General features: G+C 44.1%; 1 protein-coding gene across 2 annotated transcripts in view; it reads left to right on the forward strand.

Annotated features, from left to right (window-relative positions):
- Positions 1–18392, forward strand: part of COQ8A (coenzyme Q8A) — a 224570-nt gene that overhangs the window by 77140 nt on the left and 129038 nt on the right. For both annotated transcript variants that reach the window (XM_030195735.1, XM_030195736.1), the window contains exon 4: positions 4442–4508. In XM_030195735.1, the coding sequence (XP_030051595.1) occupies positions 4442–4508 (67 nt within the window). The remainder of the gene's footprint in view (positions 1–4441; positions 4509–18392) is intronic.

An 18392-nucleotide genomic window follows, 5' to 3' on the forward strand; every position in this document is an offset into this window, starting at 1 on the left:
TCGACTTTTCAATATCCTCCAGGCAAGGACCCAAAGATTGTGGACACGGTAGTCAGGAAGGTCTACCTGGGAGCAAGGATAGCCACCCACGAACGTCACATCCTGCACTATCAACATTCACAACTCCATAAGGCGTTGGACATTCTCACTCTGCAGAATCCCTCAGCAATATCGAAGAATGCACTCGCCAACTCATCAGAAATATCTGTTACATAGAGAAAGTTCCAAATCTGAAGTGGTGTCATATATTGCAGCCTGCAAGGTTTGCTTGTTTGGTTGCTTGCTTCAGGTTATGTGATAAGATACATGATCGCTTTGCAGATGCCCATTGTCAAGGAGACAACTTATTTGGTGACAAAGTGAAGGATACTGTGGATCAGGTAAAAGATAATTGTTCAACCCTCAGTTTTCCATCCCAGGTATTAATGCTGCAGGTTCTCACAGTTTTCCTCTCGGGTATAATTATTGGAAAAGAAGATATCAGCCTTTTCCACATCAATCTGTCTCAACCAGCTCCACAATCTACTTTTCTGACTTCCAAGGCATCGTGAGAGAAAATGTGAACTCTACTTCACAACCACATTGGCCAAGAATAATCCTAATTTTTTTTTACACTTATCCAGTAGGATGGCATCTTTGCTTCTTTCAAGAAGCATGGCACAGTATAAGGATGGATGGTTGCTCAGGATTATTGATAAATTTTATTCATCTTCCCTCTCTTGCTCTGTCTTCAATCAACAATCATCCTACAACACAATGTGAAATTCTGTAACTGGAAATTCATTCTCTCTTCCAGAACCAATTCATACAACACATTCCGTTACAAGATCATCAGGGGTTTTACTCCCATTATTTTCTAATTTCAAAAAAAGATTTACAATATGGTGAGAGAAACACTGCTATAGCCCTTTATCATGTTATGCCCCAAATCTTATTCGATATCTCATGCGTCTCTCAGATTAGGCCTCAAGATTTCTTCTATAAGACTGCATTCAGCAGGAATTTGTTTTTCTTGACTTACATCAAGACAAGGTGATCTCTTCACATCCCTTAATGAGGACAGATGGTGCTACAGACTCATCCCAATTTTCTGCTCAAGGTACTATTGGCTTTTCACATCAAGCAGGACATTGTTATTCCAGTATTTATTTTCCTGAAGCCACACAGTTTATCAGAAGCATCATATATCCCATGCCTTCAATTACTGACAAACACTTTTTTTTATACTATTTAGATGGAACCAGGGATCTTTGTAAATCATCTGAACTTTTTTGTTTCGTTTCATCAGTGTTTCCTAGGACTTTGTCTCTAAACGTGCTCTATCATCTTGGATAGTGGATTGTTTTTTTCCTGTTAACAGCTCAACATTGTCACCTGGCTGCATAGCAGCACATCATCTATGTGCCATGTTTGCCTCTACAGCTTAACTCAGAGGAGTCCCTCTTTTTGACATTTTGACGGATGCAACTTGGTCCTCTACTTGTACTTTACAAAGCATTATTGCACTGATAATGCAGCAATATCTGATGGAAAATTTGGTCAGGCCATCCTTCAGAATCTTCTTGTGTAGATTCATCTTCCTCCATGTGATATTTCCTCGGTTTCTTGAACATAATTCAAGGCAGCCCTTAGCTTGGGAGTCGCCAAGTGTGGCTGCATTATCCTTGTTCATGGAGAAAGTGAGTTGCTTACCCGTAACGGGGGTTCTCTGTGGATAACAGGATAATGTTGGCAGTGAGTCTGTCTGAGAAACTGAACGTTGGAGGTGACATTGGAGAATTGTTTAAAAGTTAATTGCCTGTACTGTTTATGAAACTTCTTAAAGAATTAGAAGATATATACTTCTGAAATAACTGTGAGAGTATAAGCAAAAGCATTTAAAAAAAAATTGAAAAGCAGGACCATCGATGATCTGAAGTGTTTGCTTGCTTTGCTGATTAGCAGTTTGGAAACAGCACTGCTTCTAAAGGTCCCTAAAAAATATTGATTCTTTTTCATAAAGTATATGTGTAGCATAGCAATTAAGTATGTGTGCTGCATAGTATTGCCTAAGTTTTGATGCATAGCACTGTGTCCTTGGAAGGAGTTTGTTTCCCCACGCACAAGAAATGTAGGAGCCCTTTAAATAGATGTATCTCCTGTTGTCAGATAAAGCAGGTCAGCCACTCCTTATACTACAGCTGCATCTGACCATAATGTCCTTTTTTTTTTTTTTTTTTTTACAAGGAATAGAGTAGCTGCCCAATGGTGAGAGCAGCATGCTGAGAGCCAGGGAAGTCAGGGTTCAGATTGCATTGACACTCTTTGTGACTGTATACCAGACATGCTAGAGGAGTAAATGACGCCTAAACAGATTTTAAGCCCTCGGGGATTAGGAAAATACATAGTAACATAGTAGATGACGGCAGAAAAAGCTCTGCACGGTCCATCCAGTCTGCCCAACAAGACAACTCATGTGTGCTACTTTTTGTGTATACCCTACTTTGATTTGTACCTATGCTGTTCATGGCACAGACTAAGTCTGCCCAGCACTATCCCCGCCTCCCAACCACCAGCCCCGCCTCCCAACCACCGGCTCTGGCACAGACCGTATAAGTCTGCCCAGCACTATCCCCGCCTCCCACCACCGGCTCTGGCACAGACCGTATAAGTCTGCCCAGCACTATCCCTGTCTCCCACCACCGGCTCTGGCACAGACCGTATAAGTCTGCCCAGCACTATCCCCGCCTCCCACCACCGGCTCTGGCACAGACCGTATAAGTCTGCCCAGCACTATCCCTGTCTCCCACCACCGGCTCTGGCACAGACCGTATAAGTCTGCCCAGCACTATCCCTGCCTCCCACCACCGGCTCTGGCACAGACTGTATAAGTCTGCACAGCACTATCCCCGCCTCCCAACCTCCAGCTCTACTGTATCTGAATGTAGTTTGCTGTGAGCTAAATACAGATCAAAAAGAACAACAAAAAAAGAGACTGTTAGGCCCATTTGTGTTTGGTTATGCCATTCATCCTCAATGAACCAAATCATTCCTTAAACCACCCAAGTACACCAAAAACACCTCTCACACGACCTTACCTAACACCCGTCCATCTAAATCCTCTTATATCTCAGCTTATGATCAACTGTATTTAAATCCTTACTCTGTAAACCACATTGAGCCTGCAAAAAGGTGGGATAATGTGGGGTACAAATGCAATAAATAAATAAATAAATAAATAATTCACATAGGCATGTACTTTTGTTTGGTAAGTTGACTTTGTGTTGTCTTTATTTTTCCTTTTGTTGTGTTTCTGCATCCTAGTTTTGAATTCCATGATTGTCTTTTCAGGAAGAAAGTTTTAGTAAAATCATGCAGGTACTTATTTTAAGGGCGTTTAGTGATGAGATTCTGCTATCACCATAAAAGTGGTGACTAAATTTTATATACTGCTTCTGTACTTAATTTGGGTACATAGATATGAAGGTGAGCAAATTAGATTGTAGGTGATACGTTTTACTAATTTAATGCTTCCTTCATCAAGTTAGTGCAAAATGAGTTAAGAATAATATTACAAGCAAAACAGGAAAACAAAACCTCTACAGGTCAGTGAAGATAGTACACAAAAGTGGAGGATGCCATCCACAATCTCCAAGGTGATCAATAAAAAGTGTTTATTTTCCAAACATAACATACAATGTTGCTGACAGTATAAACCCAACACGGGCCATGTTTTGGCACCCAAGCCTTCAGGGGTTCATGTAAGTCAGTTGTGAGGGTGTAAATACCCTTACCGTTCAGTGAATCCAGACTGCCCCAATTTGACTGCCCCTATCGGACCGACTGTTCACTTGTCTATTAGATTGTAAGCTCTTTGAGCAGGGACTGTCTCTCTTTGTTAAATTGTACAGCGCTGCGTAACCCTAGAAGCGCTCTAGAAATGTTAAGTAGTAGTAGTAGTAAATATGAATCCTGTATTGCCAAGCATAAAAACTTAGCACTGCAGTTTGCAGAAATAAAGACCAAAATTATGCGTCTCTGTTTCTACTGGAGACGCATATTTTTGGTCTACAGAGACGGTCCCGCATATTTTTGGTCTTTATTTCTGCAAACTGCAGTGCTAAGTTTTTATGCTTAGCATACTGTCAGCACCATTTGTATGTCATATTTGGAAAATAAACACTTTTTACTTATCACCTTGGAGATTGTGACTGGCATCCTCCACTTTTGTGTACTGTCATGGTTAAGAATTGCCAGCACCTCATTTTGTTTTTTTTTTTACTGACTTGATATATGAAATGTAGCATCTTGAAAGCTACTTACAACAGTGTTAGTCCAGTAAAAGTTCCACCTACAGCTTGTTTTGTTTTTCATTTAAAGTTAAAATAGTTTCAAATGTGGAAAAGAATATTTTAATGAATCGATCCTCATTTTACATTTGTTGTATTTTTTGCCCTTGCAGCTCAGTGAACAAGCCCGAGAACGAAAGGTGCCAGTCACACGGATTGGAAGATTGGCTAACTTTGGAGGTAGAGTTCTATATCTGTGTATACAGTGACTTTTTTTTGTTTTTTTCAGAAGGGGTGAATTAAGCATTTCAGAGTGTGCTTCTTTTGTTTATTGATAGAACAGATACGGCACAGGTAGTAGTAGTGCCAGCTTCCTCCTTCTCACTGCTCAGCCTTTGTTCCAGCTCATTTCACAGGTAACCACCAAGGTGCTAATGACCTACAGCCTGGAGTCCTAGAAACTTACAACCTTTCTCCGTCCCACATTTTCCACCAACATGCTCAAGACTTCCAGTTGTTGTTGCATTCTTAGTTGCTGCCGCTTAGCGGGGTTTAAAAAAAAAAGGTTTGGCCAGCTTCCTAAAGGAAATGTCCATAGACCATTATTTTTTATTTATTTTTATTTTTGTTACATTTGTACCCCGCGCTTTCCCACTCATGGCAGGCTCAATGCGGCTTACATGGGGCAATGGAGGGTTAACTGACTTGCCCAGAGTCACAAGGAGCTGCCTGTGCCTGAAGTGGGAATCGAACTCAGTTCCCCAGGACCAAAGTCCACCACCCTAACCACTAGGCCACTCCTCCTTGGGGAAACTCCACTGCTTTTTTCTGGGATAAGCAGCATAAAATGTTTTGTACTTTTTTGGGATCTTGCCAGGTATTTGTGACCTGGATTGGCCACTGTTGGAAACAGGATGCTGGGCTTGATGGACCTTTGGTCTATCCCAGTATGGCAATACTTATGTAGTGTGTGTATAGTATCATGCATTGCAATTAAGAGACTAGGAGTATCCAGGGCAACACAGCATCGACTCCTTAGCAGTCTGGCTGAGCTCAGCATAGGTACATTGCTTCTAGTGGGTTGTTTCTCAGTCACCAGGGACCTGTGTGCACAGTGGGCTTAATGTGTGTGCAGTAGCACATGAAGGATCTCAATGTAGAGACAGGAAAGTGAGCACATACAGATTGAAGGATATTGGCTACATTCTGTTCTGACTTGCCACCATTTCTTTTTATTCTTTATATTTACTTGCTCATCTCATCAGAATTTACGTATTCCATCTCATTTAACTGTCCGACTGGACTGCACTCGTTGATCCTGCTTCAGTGCCGTTGCCCCAGCTCTTTGGAATGTTTTGCCCCATGATATCTGTGGAGAAGCGACCTTCAAGAAATACTTTAAAGATCATCTGCTTACAGTTGGCTTTTGGTTTTGGTTGACTTTTCACTTTGATGATAACCGCTTTTAAATAGAGGCTCTGCAGTTCTGTGGCAGCAGTGTTTATTTCTTTGCATTGTTGCACTTTTTGTCTGCACACCCTTCTCTCCATGAGTTTCATGTTATTGGACCCACCTGTGTTCAATCCTCAAACAAGTAATCAATTCTAGTATATGTGAGTGCAGGAGGAAAAGGTTTATCTCCATTCTCCAAGATGAAGTTCCTTCACACATCCATTAGTCCCAGATCTATTATTAACATCCTTAATTGCTTGGATGGCCCACCCGTCCCCTAAGACAAGCACCCTGAGGAATCAATTTTAGGGCTTATAAAAGCTTTAAAGTTGCCCTCCAAAATAACACTGCTCTGGGTAAACTCTGCTATTGCAAGATATATCTTTACAAAAAAAAAAAAAAAAAAAAAAAAGGCTTTTTGACCTTCATTAGGCACATAAAATGCTAGCAAAAGTATAGGTCTCTCCAGTCCTAATTGGTACAAAGACCCATCTTCTCCCTACTTACCCCCAAAGTCACTAGTACAAATCTGTGTGAAAGACTTGCCAGCCTTTCCTCTTAATCCCCAAGACTTCTGAGGCAGCTTCCATCACTGTGTACTTTTTCTGCATCAGCCACCGCAGTTGATTTCTTCTGTGTTTCCAGAATGTTTCATGTTTGGTGACTGGAAAATTTTGATTGTGAGTAGCCTAAAATACCTTGGCATTTGGGTTGATACCTCTTTATCTTTGAATACTCAGAAAGCACCATTCAGAAGGTGTTTTAAAAACTGATTAGAAGATTAAAAGGTCCAGGCCAAATATATTCCGCGTATTAAAAAAGGAGGACGGAAGACCAAACGACAGCCGGCGTGGTTAAATAGTGAGGTGAAGGAAGCTATTAGAGCTAAAAGAAAATCCTTCAGAAAATGGAAGAAGGAACCGACTGAAAATAATAAGAAACAGCATAAGGAATGTCAAGTCAAATGCAAAGCGCTGATAAGGAAGGCTAAGAGGGACTTCGAAAAAAAGATTGCGTTGGAGGCCAAAACACATAGTAAAAATGTCAGTGAGTTTAGCCCCCAAAAAAGGCTCACTTATTTTCTATACGTCATTTGTACTCCTTATTTTGTAACCCTTTATTTTTTTATTAATGTAAAACACACACTAGACACAATATATAGAATTAAATCCACACAGGAGTGTGAAAACTTCAGTGGAAGTCCATATGCACCCTTCCCCAGTTCCACTGACTGAAAAAACTACTCAAAAGAAATCAAATAATATGTACAAATATCCAAAAACTTATATCCAAACAAATATACAAAAGCACCAGAATGTTGAAGAGCAGAAAGGAGCGAACTTATCTTAACTTCTCGCTTTTTCACTATCTGTTCCAAACGTCCAACAGGAATCCCTGTTTCAAAATTTCTTCCTCAGGGATGCCAATGCTGCATAGCCAACAGTTCTTTCATTTAAAACTACACAGCGTGGCAAGATGATCCTTGAAAAGAAACAAGCTTCCGTACAAAACATGATGACGTCACTCATGTTCTTAGACCCTATTAAATAGTGTCATTATTATTATTTATTGCATTTGTATCCCACATTTTCCCACCTCTTTGCAGGCTCAATGTGGCTTACAATACATCATGAATGGTGGAATTATATAAGAAGATAGACATTTAGTATTACAGAAGGAAGTTGGGTAACATTATAATGAAAAAAACATGGTAGTAGTATAACAAGAAGATATAGCAAGGCAATTATGGAGGAGTTCACATTTGTTGATCTTTGTGGTATACCTTGTTAAAGAGATGGGTCTTCAGTAGTTTGCGGACGTTAGTTAGTTAGTTCATAAATCGTTTTTAAGTTTCCAGAATTGTGTGCTCAGGTATGAAAAGGTTGACGCATGCGTTAGTTTGTATTTTAGACCTTTACAGTTGGGGAAGTGAAGATTAAGGAATGTGCGGGATGATTTTTTAGCATTCCTGGGTGGTAAGTCTATCAGGTCTGACATGTAGGCTGGGGCTTCTCCGTGAATGATTTTGTGAACTAAAGAGCATATTTTGAACGTGATGCATTCTTTAAGTGGGAGCCAGTGTAGCTTTTCTCGTAGGGGCTTAGCACTTTCATATTTTGTTTTACCGAATATGGGAACTACAGAGTCTAATTCAAAAATCCAGTATTGTTCCCGAAGGGCTAAATAAATCTCCTGATCCACCTGAAAATATGGAGAAATTTGTTCTATGATCAGCCATTGCATGTCAATAAAACTATGATTGAACTCAAATCAATGCCTGACCAAAGGGTCTGTCAAAGTTTTATGTTCAGAAAGTTTTATTGATGATATAACAAAATCAATTAACAAGCGAAATTCGTAACCATTGGAACCATTGGAGTGGAGGAGTGGCCTAGTGGTTAGGGTGGTGGACTTTGGTCCTGGGGAACTGAGGAACTGAGTTTGATTCCCACTTCAGGCACAGGCAGCTCCTTGTGACTCTGGGCAAGTCACTTAACCCTCCATTACCCCATACAAGCCGCATTGAGCCTGCCATGAGTGGGAAAGCGCGGGGTACAAATGTAACAAAAAAAACCCCCCCAAATACAAACAGACTAATTAGTAGGCTCATCATCAATGGTTTTAACATTTCTTCCCTCTCCCCTCTAATTCCACCCCCCCCCCCCCCACAAAAGTTGGTTCCAGCCGCCTGCTTACTTCTAAACATAGGTGGGCTAGTTAGCTCACCCTTGTGAGTGGTGTCTGTAGCCTTCCCCGTGTCCCAGAGTTACCAAGAGCCTGTCTCTGATGGCTCTCTACCCTTTTGCATATAATCTATTTAGGGACACGAAAGGTTAACCCAGACACACTAAGACTTCAAGATAAACATGAAGTTAGTACAGCAAGGAACTGCTAATCATCTTACAGGCTTTAATATATTGTCCCCCCCTAAACCCTCTCTTCCCCTTCCTGCCCCTCTCCCCCGGAACCTGCACATTTTGCATTCCATATAGACTAGTACCACAAGAAGCCAGCATCCAGTTGTCGTGCCAGTATCTCATAAAAGTTAAGATCAATATCCGCACACAAGCTGTTCAGCAATGACTATTAACCAAAATGTGTATCCCTCTGTGCCCTCGCTTCCCTTTCCTCCCCTCGTTCCCTCTGTCAAAGTTTTATTTTTCAATTTGTTGCGATGTTCATTAAGTCTCCGTCTAATTGTTCTTTTTTTTTTTTTAATATATTTTTATTCACGCAATAACAAGTTGTGAGTACAAAATACAGCAACTCTGCTCAATATACAGTTCAAAATCATCATTCCAAATTTACATTCAGCTGTTATGTCTTTTCAAAAGTCTCTGACACAGCCTGCCTTGCAGTTTATTATTTAATCCCCCCAGCCATCCTACCTTGCATTCTATCATATATTCCATTCCACTTCTCACCTTCCATACCCTCCCTCCCCCCTCCCCCATTCATCCCTGCATGCTCCTTCTCCCCGTATCCCCTCCAGTTTCAGGTGAGTAATTGTAAACATTCTTCCCACAGCGTGGCATACTTGCGAGTCTCTGGTTTGTTAGCCTTGGAGTAAATTTGCTTCTCATGTGTGCCTACCTCTTTCATTTTTATTTTCCATACCACTCCTAGTGCGCCCTCTACAGCACCCCAGAATTGCAATACTGTTTTTTTTACCAGCAGGAGGGAGACATACACCAGTCTCCTGTATGGTTGAGTTAAACCCTGGCCAATTAAGAGTGATTGTTCTCCAAGCAGTAAAGTGGCATAATCCCATTCTAATGTTTTCTGCACTACCTTATTGAGCAGCTGTATAGCTTCATTCCACAGCACCAGAGCCGGGCATTCCAGAAAAGAGTGCAGCAGCGTCCCCTCCGCCCCCTGGCATTTAATACACCGAGCATCAGTCCATAATCCTATCCTTGCCCCTTTCGCCCTGGAAATGTGTGCCCTATGTAATATCTTGTACTGCGTCTCCTGTAAATCGGCTGCCTTGACCATGCCATAAAGTGTCACGAACAACTTCTGAAATGTTTGCTCAGTGTAGGCAGTGCCCAGTTCTGCGTTCCATTTGGCCATCAATATCCTCATTTCCTCTTCCGTCTATGTTCATTTAACACCCTGTACCAGGTCGATAAATTGTTTAACTGATATGGAATTTTGAGAAGGATTTTGTCTAGTGGGCCCCACGTCCACGCCTCCCCATGCTTCAATCTTATGGTAGTCCAGTAGTGTCTGGCCTGGAGGTATTGTAACAAGTTTTTATTCGTCAATTCCCATTTTTCCTTCACCCGGTCAAATGTGTCAAAAATGTCTGTGTCGTTTTCCAGTAATTGGCCCAAAATCCTACATCCATTATCCCTCCAGGTGTCAAATGCTGTTCTACCCATTCCGGGTGGGAATGCTGCATTACCCACCAGATTCATGAAGGGTGAGACCTCTGGTGTTCTCTGTTGACGCTTCCTCCACCACCCCCAAGCTCTCCGCATGGGTTCCAGAAGTTCTCTCCTATCGGTAATGTTGATGTCACCACTGGGGCCCCCGTGGATTAAATTAATAAAGGACCAAGGTCTACTCCAGATCTCCATCCCTCGTTCTGGTAGGTATCTCTGCTGGCCTATGATTCCTTCATAAATAAAGCGCATTAGCGCTGCAACATTATACATGCGAAGATCTGGTAGGCCCAATCCACCCCTCTCTCTCCTGAGGGAGAGTTTAACCTGGCTTATCCTTGCCCCCTTCCCTCTCCAAACAAAGTTCCTAAGAATTGATCGAAACAGTCGCTCTTCTTTTCTTAACACCCATATAGGTGCTGCCTGTAAAGGGTAGAGAATTTTTGGGAGAAGGATCATTTTGACCAAAGCTACCCTGCCCATCAAGGAGAGTGGTAGGTCTTTCCACCTAACACACAGTTGCCTAATGTTCTCTATCTGATTAATTACATTTTTCTTATAAAAAAGTTTTGCGTTGGTACTAAGGAAGACCCCCAAGTATCTCATTGCTCCTTTGACTGGTGTTATGGGTAATCCCTCCATCCCAGGATCTCCTTCTATTCCCGACAACGGGAGCAGCTCTGACTTGGCACAGTTCACTCTCAGTCCCGATATATCTCCGAATTCTCTAATTAACTCGAGTGCCCTAGGCAAATCTCTGGGGCCATTTGCCAAGTATAGAAGAATGTCATCAGCAAATAAATTAAGCCTAAGCTCCCTGTTTCGTACTTGGATCCCCAGTATTTGTGTTGTACTACGTATTCTTATGGCCAGTGGTTCAATTGCCAATAAAAAGAGGATTGGGGATAGGGGGCATCCCTGTCTGGTGCCTCTACCCAGAGGAAACCTCTCTGTGAGCTTCCCATTTACCATTAACCGGGCCACGGGGTTTCTATAGAGAGCCTCAATCCAAGACACCACTGGGCCTGATATCCCAAAATGTCCCAGGGTCTCAAATAGGTATCGCCAAGATATGCTGTCAAAGGCCTTCTCCATGTCGAGCCCAGCTATAACTTCTAGTCCCCCCTCTCCACGGAATTTGTGAATGGCCATCAAAGCTCGCATTATATTCATGGAGCCATGACGACCCGGCACAAAGCCCACTTGATCCTCATGGATGAGTTCGGGTAGCACTTGATTCAAACGCCTAGCCAAGACAGCCGCTAAAATCTTAATATCTTGGTTTAACAAGGATATTGGTCGGTATGAGCCCACTTGTTCCACGTCTTTACCGGGTTTTGGCAACAGCACCACATGTGCTTCATTATGTTGTATGGTCAGGCCCTCTCCCACAATGCCGTTAAACCATATTTGTAATGGTGGTGCTACCAGGTCACTCAATATTCGATAGTATTCAGGGCCAAACCCATCTGGCCCTGGCGCCTTTGTAAGTTTCAGCGCTTTTATACTGGACCGGATTTCTTTCTCTGTTACGGGCCCATTTAAAAGATCCAGTTGTTCTCCTGCCAGTTTTGGCAACCGCAGCCCTTGAAAAAAAGCCGCCGATTGCACAGGATTGTATTCCCGTTCCTTGTATAGAGAGCTATAATATTGAACAAATTGTTGCATAATTTGGGCCTCAGTGGTAAATACCTCTCCTCTAGCGTTCTTTATGGAAAAGATTAATTGCTTTTTACGTGGAGGCCTCACTAGGTTTGCTAACAACCTTCCCGCTTTGCTACCCCATTTAAACAATTTAAACCGCTGATAGTATATATCCCTCTCTGCTCTCGCATGCAATATATCATCGATTTGTTTTTTGAGTTGGGTCAGTTGCACCTTGTGTGTATCATTTATAGTCTGCATATGTGCCCTCCTTATATGATGGTATTCCTGCGAGAGCCGCAGCAAGTCTGCCTCTCTTTGCTTCTTCTTACCCGCCATATATGCAATGATATACCCCCTCATGACTGCTTTGGATGCCTCCCAGTATGTACTAGCACTAACTTCTGGCGTATTATTATGTGTCTGATATTCTAACCATTTAAGACGCAGAAATTCTCTAAACTCTTTATCCTGGTAAAGGTAGGGGGGAAGCCGCCACACCCTCTCGCCCGGCTCCGCCGCAAAGGAAACCGCCACCGAAACTGCCGAGTGATCACTAAGTGCACTATCCACTATATCTGCTTTTACAATTTTTGGGACCAAAGAGGGCGCCACCAGTAAGTAGTCTATTCTCGAATATATCTTATGTGGGTGTGAATAAAATGTATATTCCCCATCCTGGGGGTGTAGGAGTCGCCAAATATCTACCAACCCCAACTGAGACATCACGAAGGGTATTCCCCTGTCTTCCCAGCTTCGCACCCTCGTTTTCTTGGGTTTACAGTCATTAGTGGGGTCCGCTACTATGTTAAAATCCCCTCCTATTATAACCTGATAATTGGAGTAAGGAATCACTCTAGCCACAAGATCAGAGAAGAACCTATGGGAGTATACATTGGGTCCATATATGTTACAAAGAAGAATTTGCTGTCCCCATAATTCACCCATAACTAACACATATCTACCCTCTTTATCTTGAATCACTTTATGGCAATGAAATGGGATTTGTTTATGAATTAGAATTGCTACTCCTCTCTGTCTGGAGTTATATGCTGAGTACCCAATCTCTCCAACCCATCCCCGTTTCAGCTTTTGGTGTTCTGAAGCCGTGAGATGGGTTTCTTGTAGATATGCAATATCAGCTTTTTCTCTCTTCAACCATGAGAGAATTTTATTTCTCTTAATGGGTGAGTGTAGGCCATCCACATTAAGCGTAATAATTTTCAAACTTCCCATACTAACAATAGGTGTGCGTAATAACCCAGCTCATTGTGTGTTGTACCCTGCCAGTCTCCCAGCCCGACCTGCAGGGTTTTAATCGTATCATCAGTCCAATTATATTTCCCATATTTCTTCTGCTTCTTCCCATTATTCACCTGAATCCCTTCAAATCCCTGATCTCCCATTTTCCATGCATCCTCATCTGCCGAGGCCCTTCTTTCAATTCTTATCCTTTCCTTCCCTTCCCCTCCCCCTTCTAATTCGTTCTCATTCACACACTCACACCCCCCCCCCCCGTTCCCCCCCCCCCCCCTTCGTCCCTCCCTCCCTCTTACCATGTTCTTCCCCCACATCCTTCACCTACTCAGTCCAACCCGAGGATATCCGAAGCCCCCCTCCCCCACCCCTCTAGTAACTATGTCGTAACAAATATTTACCCATTGCCCACTACAGGTATGTTCCCGACAGTCCACAGTGTCTTAAAGGCACTACGGCTGCCCATCTCCAGTTTTAAAACTATGTCCAACCAACTTAACCAAGAAAGGCTTTACAGTTTATGTATTATCTATAGTGTTTTCACCTCTCCCTGTAACATGTTGCACGTGCTCATCGCGGTTTTCCTCCCCACCGCCAGATCTTCCAATCTTGCTGAGGAAGGGAGAGGCGCTCAAAACCAACTCTTGCCTTTCTTGGCAGTGACACTGGAGTACATTAAGTTCATATCCTTTAACGTAAAACAACACCAAGCAAGTAGCGCTTTTATCTTTTCATATCCTCCTGGCCATTTTACTCTGGGTCCTTAGGCCTCGATGCTTCCAGCTGATTAAGTTTGCTCATATATTCTTTTGCCGTAGCTGCATCATTAAGAATAATAGTCTTTCCATCAGTCCATATTTTCAACTTGGCTGGGTATATCAGGGCAAATCGCACCCCCTTCTTGTAGAGTGCAGTGCAGGTAGGTGCCATGGCTTTCCTTAGTAGCGCCACTCGCGTCGAATAATCATTAAATAATAATAAGCGGCGGCCCTCATACTGTAATCCCTCCTTGCCTCTCGAAGCCTTCAATATCTTTTCCTTTGCCTGCCAGTTCACGAAGTGCGCAATCGCTATGCGGGGTCTGGAGTTGTTGTCTCCCCGATTCCCAATCCGATGGGCTCTGTCGCATGCATAATGGCTCTGGTTCTCTTCCAGGCCCAGGTGTTCAGGCAGCCATTTGGAGAAGAAATCATATAAGTCTTTGTCGAGCACCGTTTCTGGCAGTCCGGTCACCCGCAGGTTGTTTCGTCGGGAGCGATTTTCCTGCTCCTCGACTCTCTCTTTCATTTCTTCCAGTTCTTTTTGGAGCATCTCCAACCGCGTGGCAGCGTGTTGGGCTTCTTCCTCCCTTGCGGACAGCCTGCTCTCCACGGCGGTAAGTCGTGCTGCATGGGAGTCGAATTTTTCATTGATTTCGTCCACCGCCGACTGCAATTTATTCAGTTTATCTTCCAGAGCAGCGGACACCGAGCGGGAGATTTCCTGCGCCCAGTCCGCACCCACCGCGGCAGGCATGCTCTGTGCTGTTCGATGTTCCGCCATCTTGCCTGGCTCGTGTTTCTCAGAGGTCGTCGTTTTTTTATGTGATTTCGGGGGCATTCCGCCCTTGGCGCTTCCTCAGCTTTCACCCGCGCTTTCTCGCTGCTTGGGTAGTTTTTGTGGTATTCGTCGTTAGGTTTTAACCTGTAATATAGCAAGTTTGGGGTGGGTAGGCGCGGAGCCTCGTCCTCCCGTGTCTTCTCAAGTAGCAGGCATCACGTGACCCCCCCGTCTAATTGTTCTGAGCGTTCGTCCCACATATATTTTTAAGCAAGGGCAGATGATGATATTAAACAACACTCACTGAAGAGCAATCTGTAGATGCTCTCAATTGATATCTTTTATGAGTGTTAGGGTGTTGCCAAAAAACACAAGTTGAAGACATAGGGCAAGCTTTGCAATGTCCACAAGGCTTATGACCCAAAAGATCCTTATATTTGCCCTTTGTGACATGAAAGTAGAGGAAACTAAATGGTTAGATAAATTCCTGCCCCGAGACAGACCTTGCTGGGTGGCTGAACATCGGAATTATTCAGTATCTGGGAGTCAAGCCTTGTTTCAGCATTGCTCTTCGCCTCTGGCTCAGACTCTTCTCATTACACTTTGCTCTGACTCGGGACACTGAATCACGCTCAGTCTCTGGCCGTCAAACTTGCTCCGACTGTGGCGGCTGGTTTTTGCCCTGTCGGCGGATGTTGGGCCTTGCACTGCCGTTTGTGTCATTGAGCTTTGCACCAGCGTCGGACGCGGAGTCGTGCTCCAGCATCGGATGCGGAGCCGTGCTCTGGCATCGGACGCGGAGTTGTGCTCAGTCTGGTCTTTGCTCCATCTTTGAACAGCGAGCCTCGCTCCGTCTCTGGACGGCGAGCCTCGCTCCGTCTCTGGACATTAATCTTTGCGCCACAGGTCGTCTGGCCTTGCGCTGTCTCTCGAAGTCGAACCTTGCACTGTTTCTGGATGACGAACCTGAAGTTGGGTCTTGCTTCTGCTTTGGACAAGGGCCTTGCTACGTCTCTGGAAGTCGGTCCTGGCTTTGCCTATGGACGTCAGGCCGTGCTCTGTCTTTGAACGTCGGGCCTTGCTCGGTCTGTGGACATAGAGCCTTAATATGTACCTCAGTGTCGAACCTCCCTCCATCGCTGAGTGGGGGGCCTGGCTTGCTTTTGGACTGTTGAGCATTACTTCATCTTTGGATTTTGAGCTTTGTCCCATCTCTTGAGGTCAAGACTTTCACCTCTGGAGGGCGGACTTGCTCTGGCTCTCGTTCCAACACTGGTTGCCAGGCCTTCCTCTAGTAGAGCCTTCTTGCTACTTGGGGGGGGGGGGGGGGTTGGGCCTTTCTCCATCTGGGGATATCTAGCCTTGCCCTGATACTGATAGGGGCGCGTTCAGCTGCCTCATTGTACTGTTCCTTCCTTGGAGTCAGGGTCTTGGTACGTTTTGTTTGGAAGACAAACTTGTTTCTTTCCTGATTGGCACTTGTGCTTGTCTATTTGGATGGACGTCGTGCTTGCCTCGTCTCCAGATGGCGTTTTTTTGAGCTTCGTCTCTAGCTGGCGAGACTGGCCTTGTCTCTGCCTACCGGCCCTTCCTTGCTCTCTCCAGGCTGAGACTTCTCCGTTTGCCTCCTTCTTTGCTGCTCCTCACTTCGCCATGTCTTGCCCTGTCTTGCCCTATCTTGGGGGTTGACTCTAACTCTGTCTAGAACTTGGCCTTAGGGTAGAGCCACATTCAGCTTCCGGGAGACGGCTGGAGTTCTTTCTCTAGAGACATACCCTTACTTGATTTCTGGGTTTCGAGCCTTGCTCTGAGGTCCCAGGTGGCCCAGTTCGACTGGATGGGCCTTATTCGGTTTCCTTGGGGTCAGGATCGCCTTTGCCTCTGGTTAGCATTCCTTCCCCATTTCTGCAGGGGGATCCTGTTCCGTCTCTACCCGTTGAGCTAGACTTTGTCTCTGTAGCTAGACCCTGGCTCTTCCTGGTGGTGGAGCAGGATTTCTTCACTCCCATTCACGGTAGAATCAGGGACTGGCAGTTGTGTCTGGCTCAGTTGTTGAGCCTAGCTCTGTATTGGGCAAGTGTACATATTATTTCTGGCTAGAGGTAGTACTGGGCCCCATCTCTAGCTGAGGTTCTGACCTTGCAGGTTGGGCCTTGGCCTCCTCATGTGAAGTCAGCTGGTGTCTGGTCGCCGATTTCGGTGACTGGCTGTTGGGTCTTGCTCCTTCCCTGGCTGACAGACTCGGACTTCGCTTTGGCTGTAGAGCCTTGGGGGCTGTCTTTGGCTGCTCTGCTGTGCAGAATGGGGATTTGTTTGGTCATTAGTGGTCAAGCTTCCTCTTTTGTGGACTGGGTCAGCGGTTGGATCTTCTGGCGCAAGTCGGTTATTTCGAGTGGTCCTGTCTCGAGAACTTGACTGGCCTTGTCGCCAGGTATCGTCCTTTTTCATTTTTGTTTTGAGAGCTCACATTTTGTCTGACGACTACGTGTTGTTCCTTTGATTGATAGGCCTTCCTCAGTGCTCATGTTTCTGGTAGGGTCCACTGTTCCTGATCCTGCCGAGAATTTAGTACACAGGATCGGGATGGCGAGGGCCCTCGGGGCTTCACTTTTCTTCTGCCTACGTTTTGGGAGTCTGGTTTCAGCATTGCGAGCTACAAGTTGGTCTGTCTCTGTGGTCCCACCCCGCTTTGGGGCTTCTTTGGTACATCCCATTCGTCTCTGGATTGATCTGTGGGACTCTATGGAAGGTAAAATTAGTCTTTACCTAATAATTTTTTTTCCATTAGTCCCAACAGATCAATCCAGAGGCCCGCCCATTGTGGTTCTTTGCGAGTACTTGTTCCTCTTTGTTCCAGGGCCTTCAAGTATTTAAAATTGCATTGGCTCCCAATCAAAGAACGTATTGCGTTCAAAATCTGCGCCTTGGTACACAAAATTATCTACGGTGAAGCGCCGGGATACATGACTGAACTCAAAGACCTACCGACTAGAAAGACTACAAGATCATCATGAACTTACCTAAATCTCCAGTACCCAAGTTGTAAAGGTCTAAAATATAAAACAACCTATGCATCCAGCTTCTCCTATATAAGCACGCAACTATGGAACGCATTACCAATTGCCGTGAAAACAACTTAATGACCACTTAAACTTCCGGAAAGCACTAAAAACTAACCTGTTCATAAAGGCATACCCTAATGATCCAACCTAAATGCCTGAACCCTGCAACACAATGAAACCAAACCCATACTGGAAATAACTGAACCCTTCCTCCTCTTTATGATCCCCAATTGTTTTTGTCACACATAAACTTTACCTTACTACAACTTCACTTTGTTTTGTTCATACCAGAATTGGCGATCACCTAATGGTATTATGATTATGTAAGCCACATTGAGCCTGCAAAAACATGGGAAAATGTGGGATACAAATGTAATAAATAAAAGAAAGAAAGAAAGGAAAAAAAAAACAAAACATTGCGACATGGGGCAGTTTCCAGCTTTGGATATTCCCTCCCACAGGAGCAGTGGAGGTGAAGCCTGCTTAGGCTGTATAGAGGCAGGAAAGGGCTCACATTTTGATATTTTTATTCTTCTTCCACTGCTTTGTTATTGATCAAACTCAGGTTAAAGTGGCTGCATATGGCCACATATAGTAAACCTCTGAAGTTCTCTCTATCTCAACCTGTTGGTAGAGGGACATAATACCACTTGTCTCTGGATTGAGCTGTTGGAACTAATGGAAAGATAATTATCAGGTAAGGACTAATTTTACCTTCTCTTTTGATCTAGGCACAGGAAAAAAAAAGATTTTAAATGCTCCCAGGTTTCAACCTAATTCAT

This window comes from Microcaecilia unicolor, chromosome 3, assembly GCF_901765095.1.
Source record: "Microcaecilia unicolor chromosome 3, aMicUni1.1, whole genome shotgun sequence".
In the NCBI taxonomy this organism is placed as follows: Eukaryota; Metazoa; Chordata; class Amphibia; order Gymnophiona; family Siphonopidae; genus Microcaecilia; species Microcaecilia unicolor.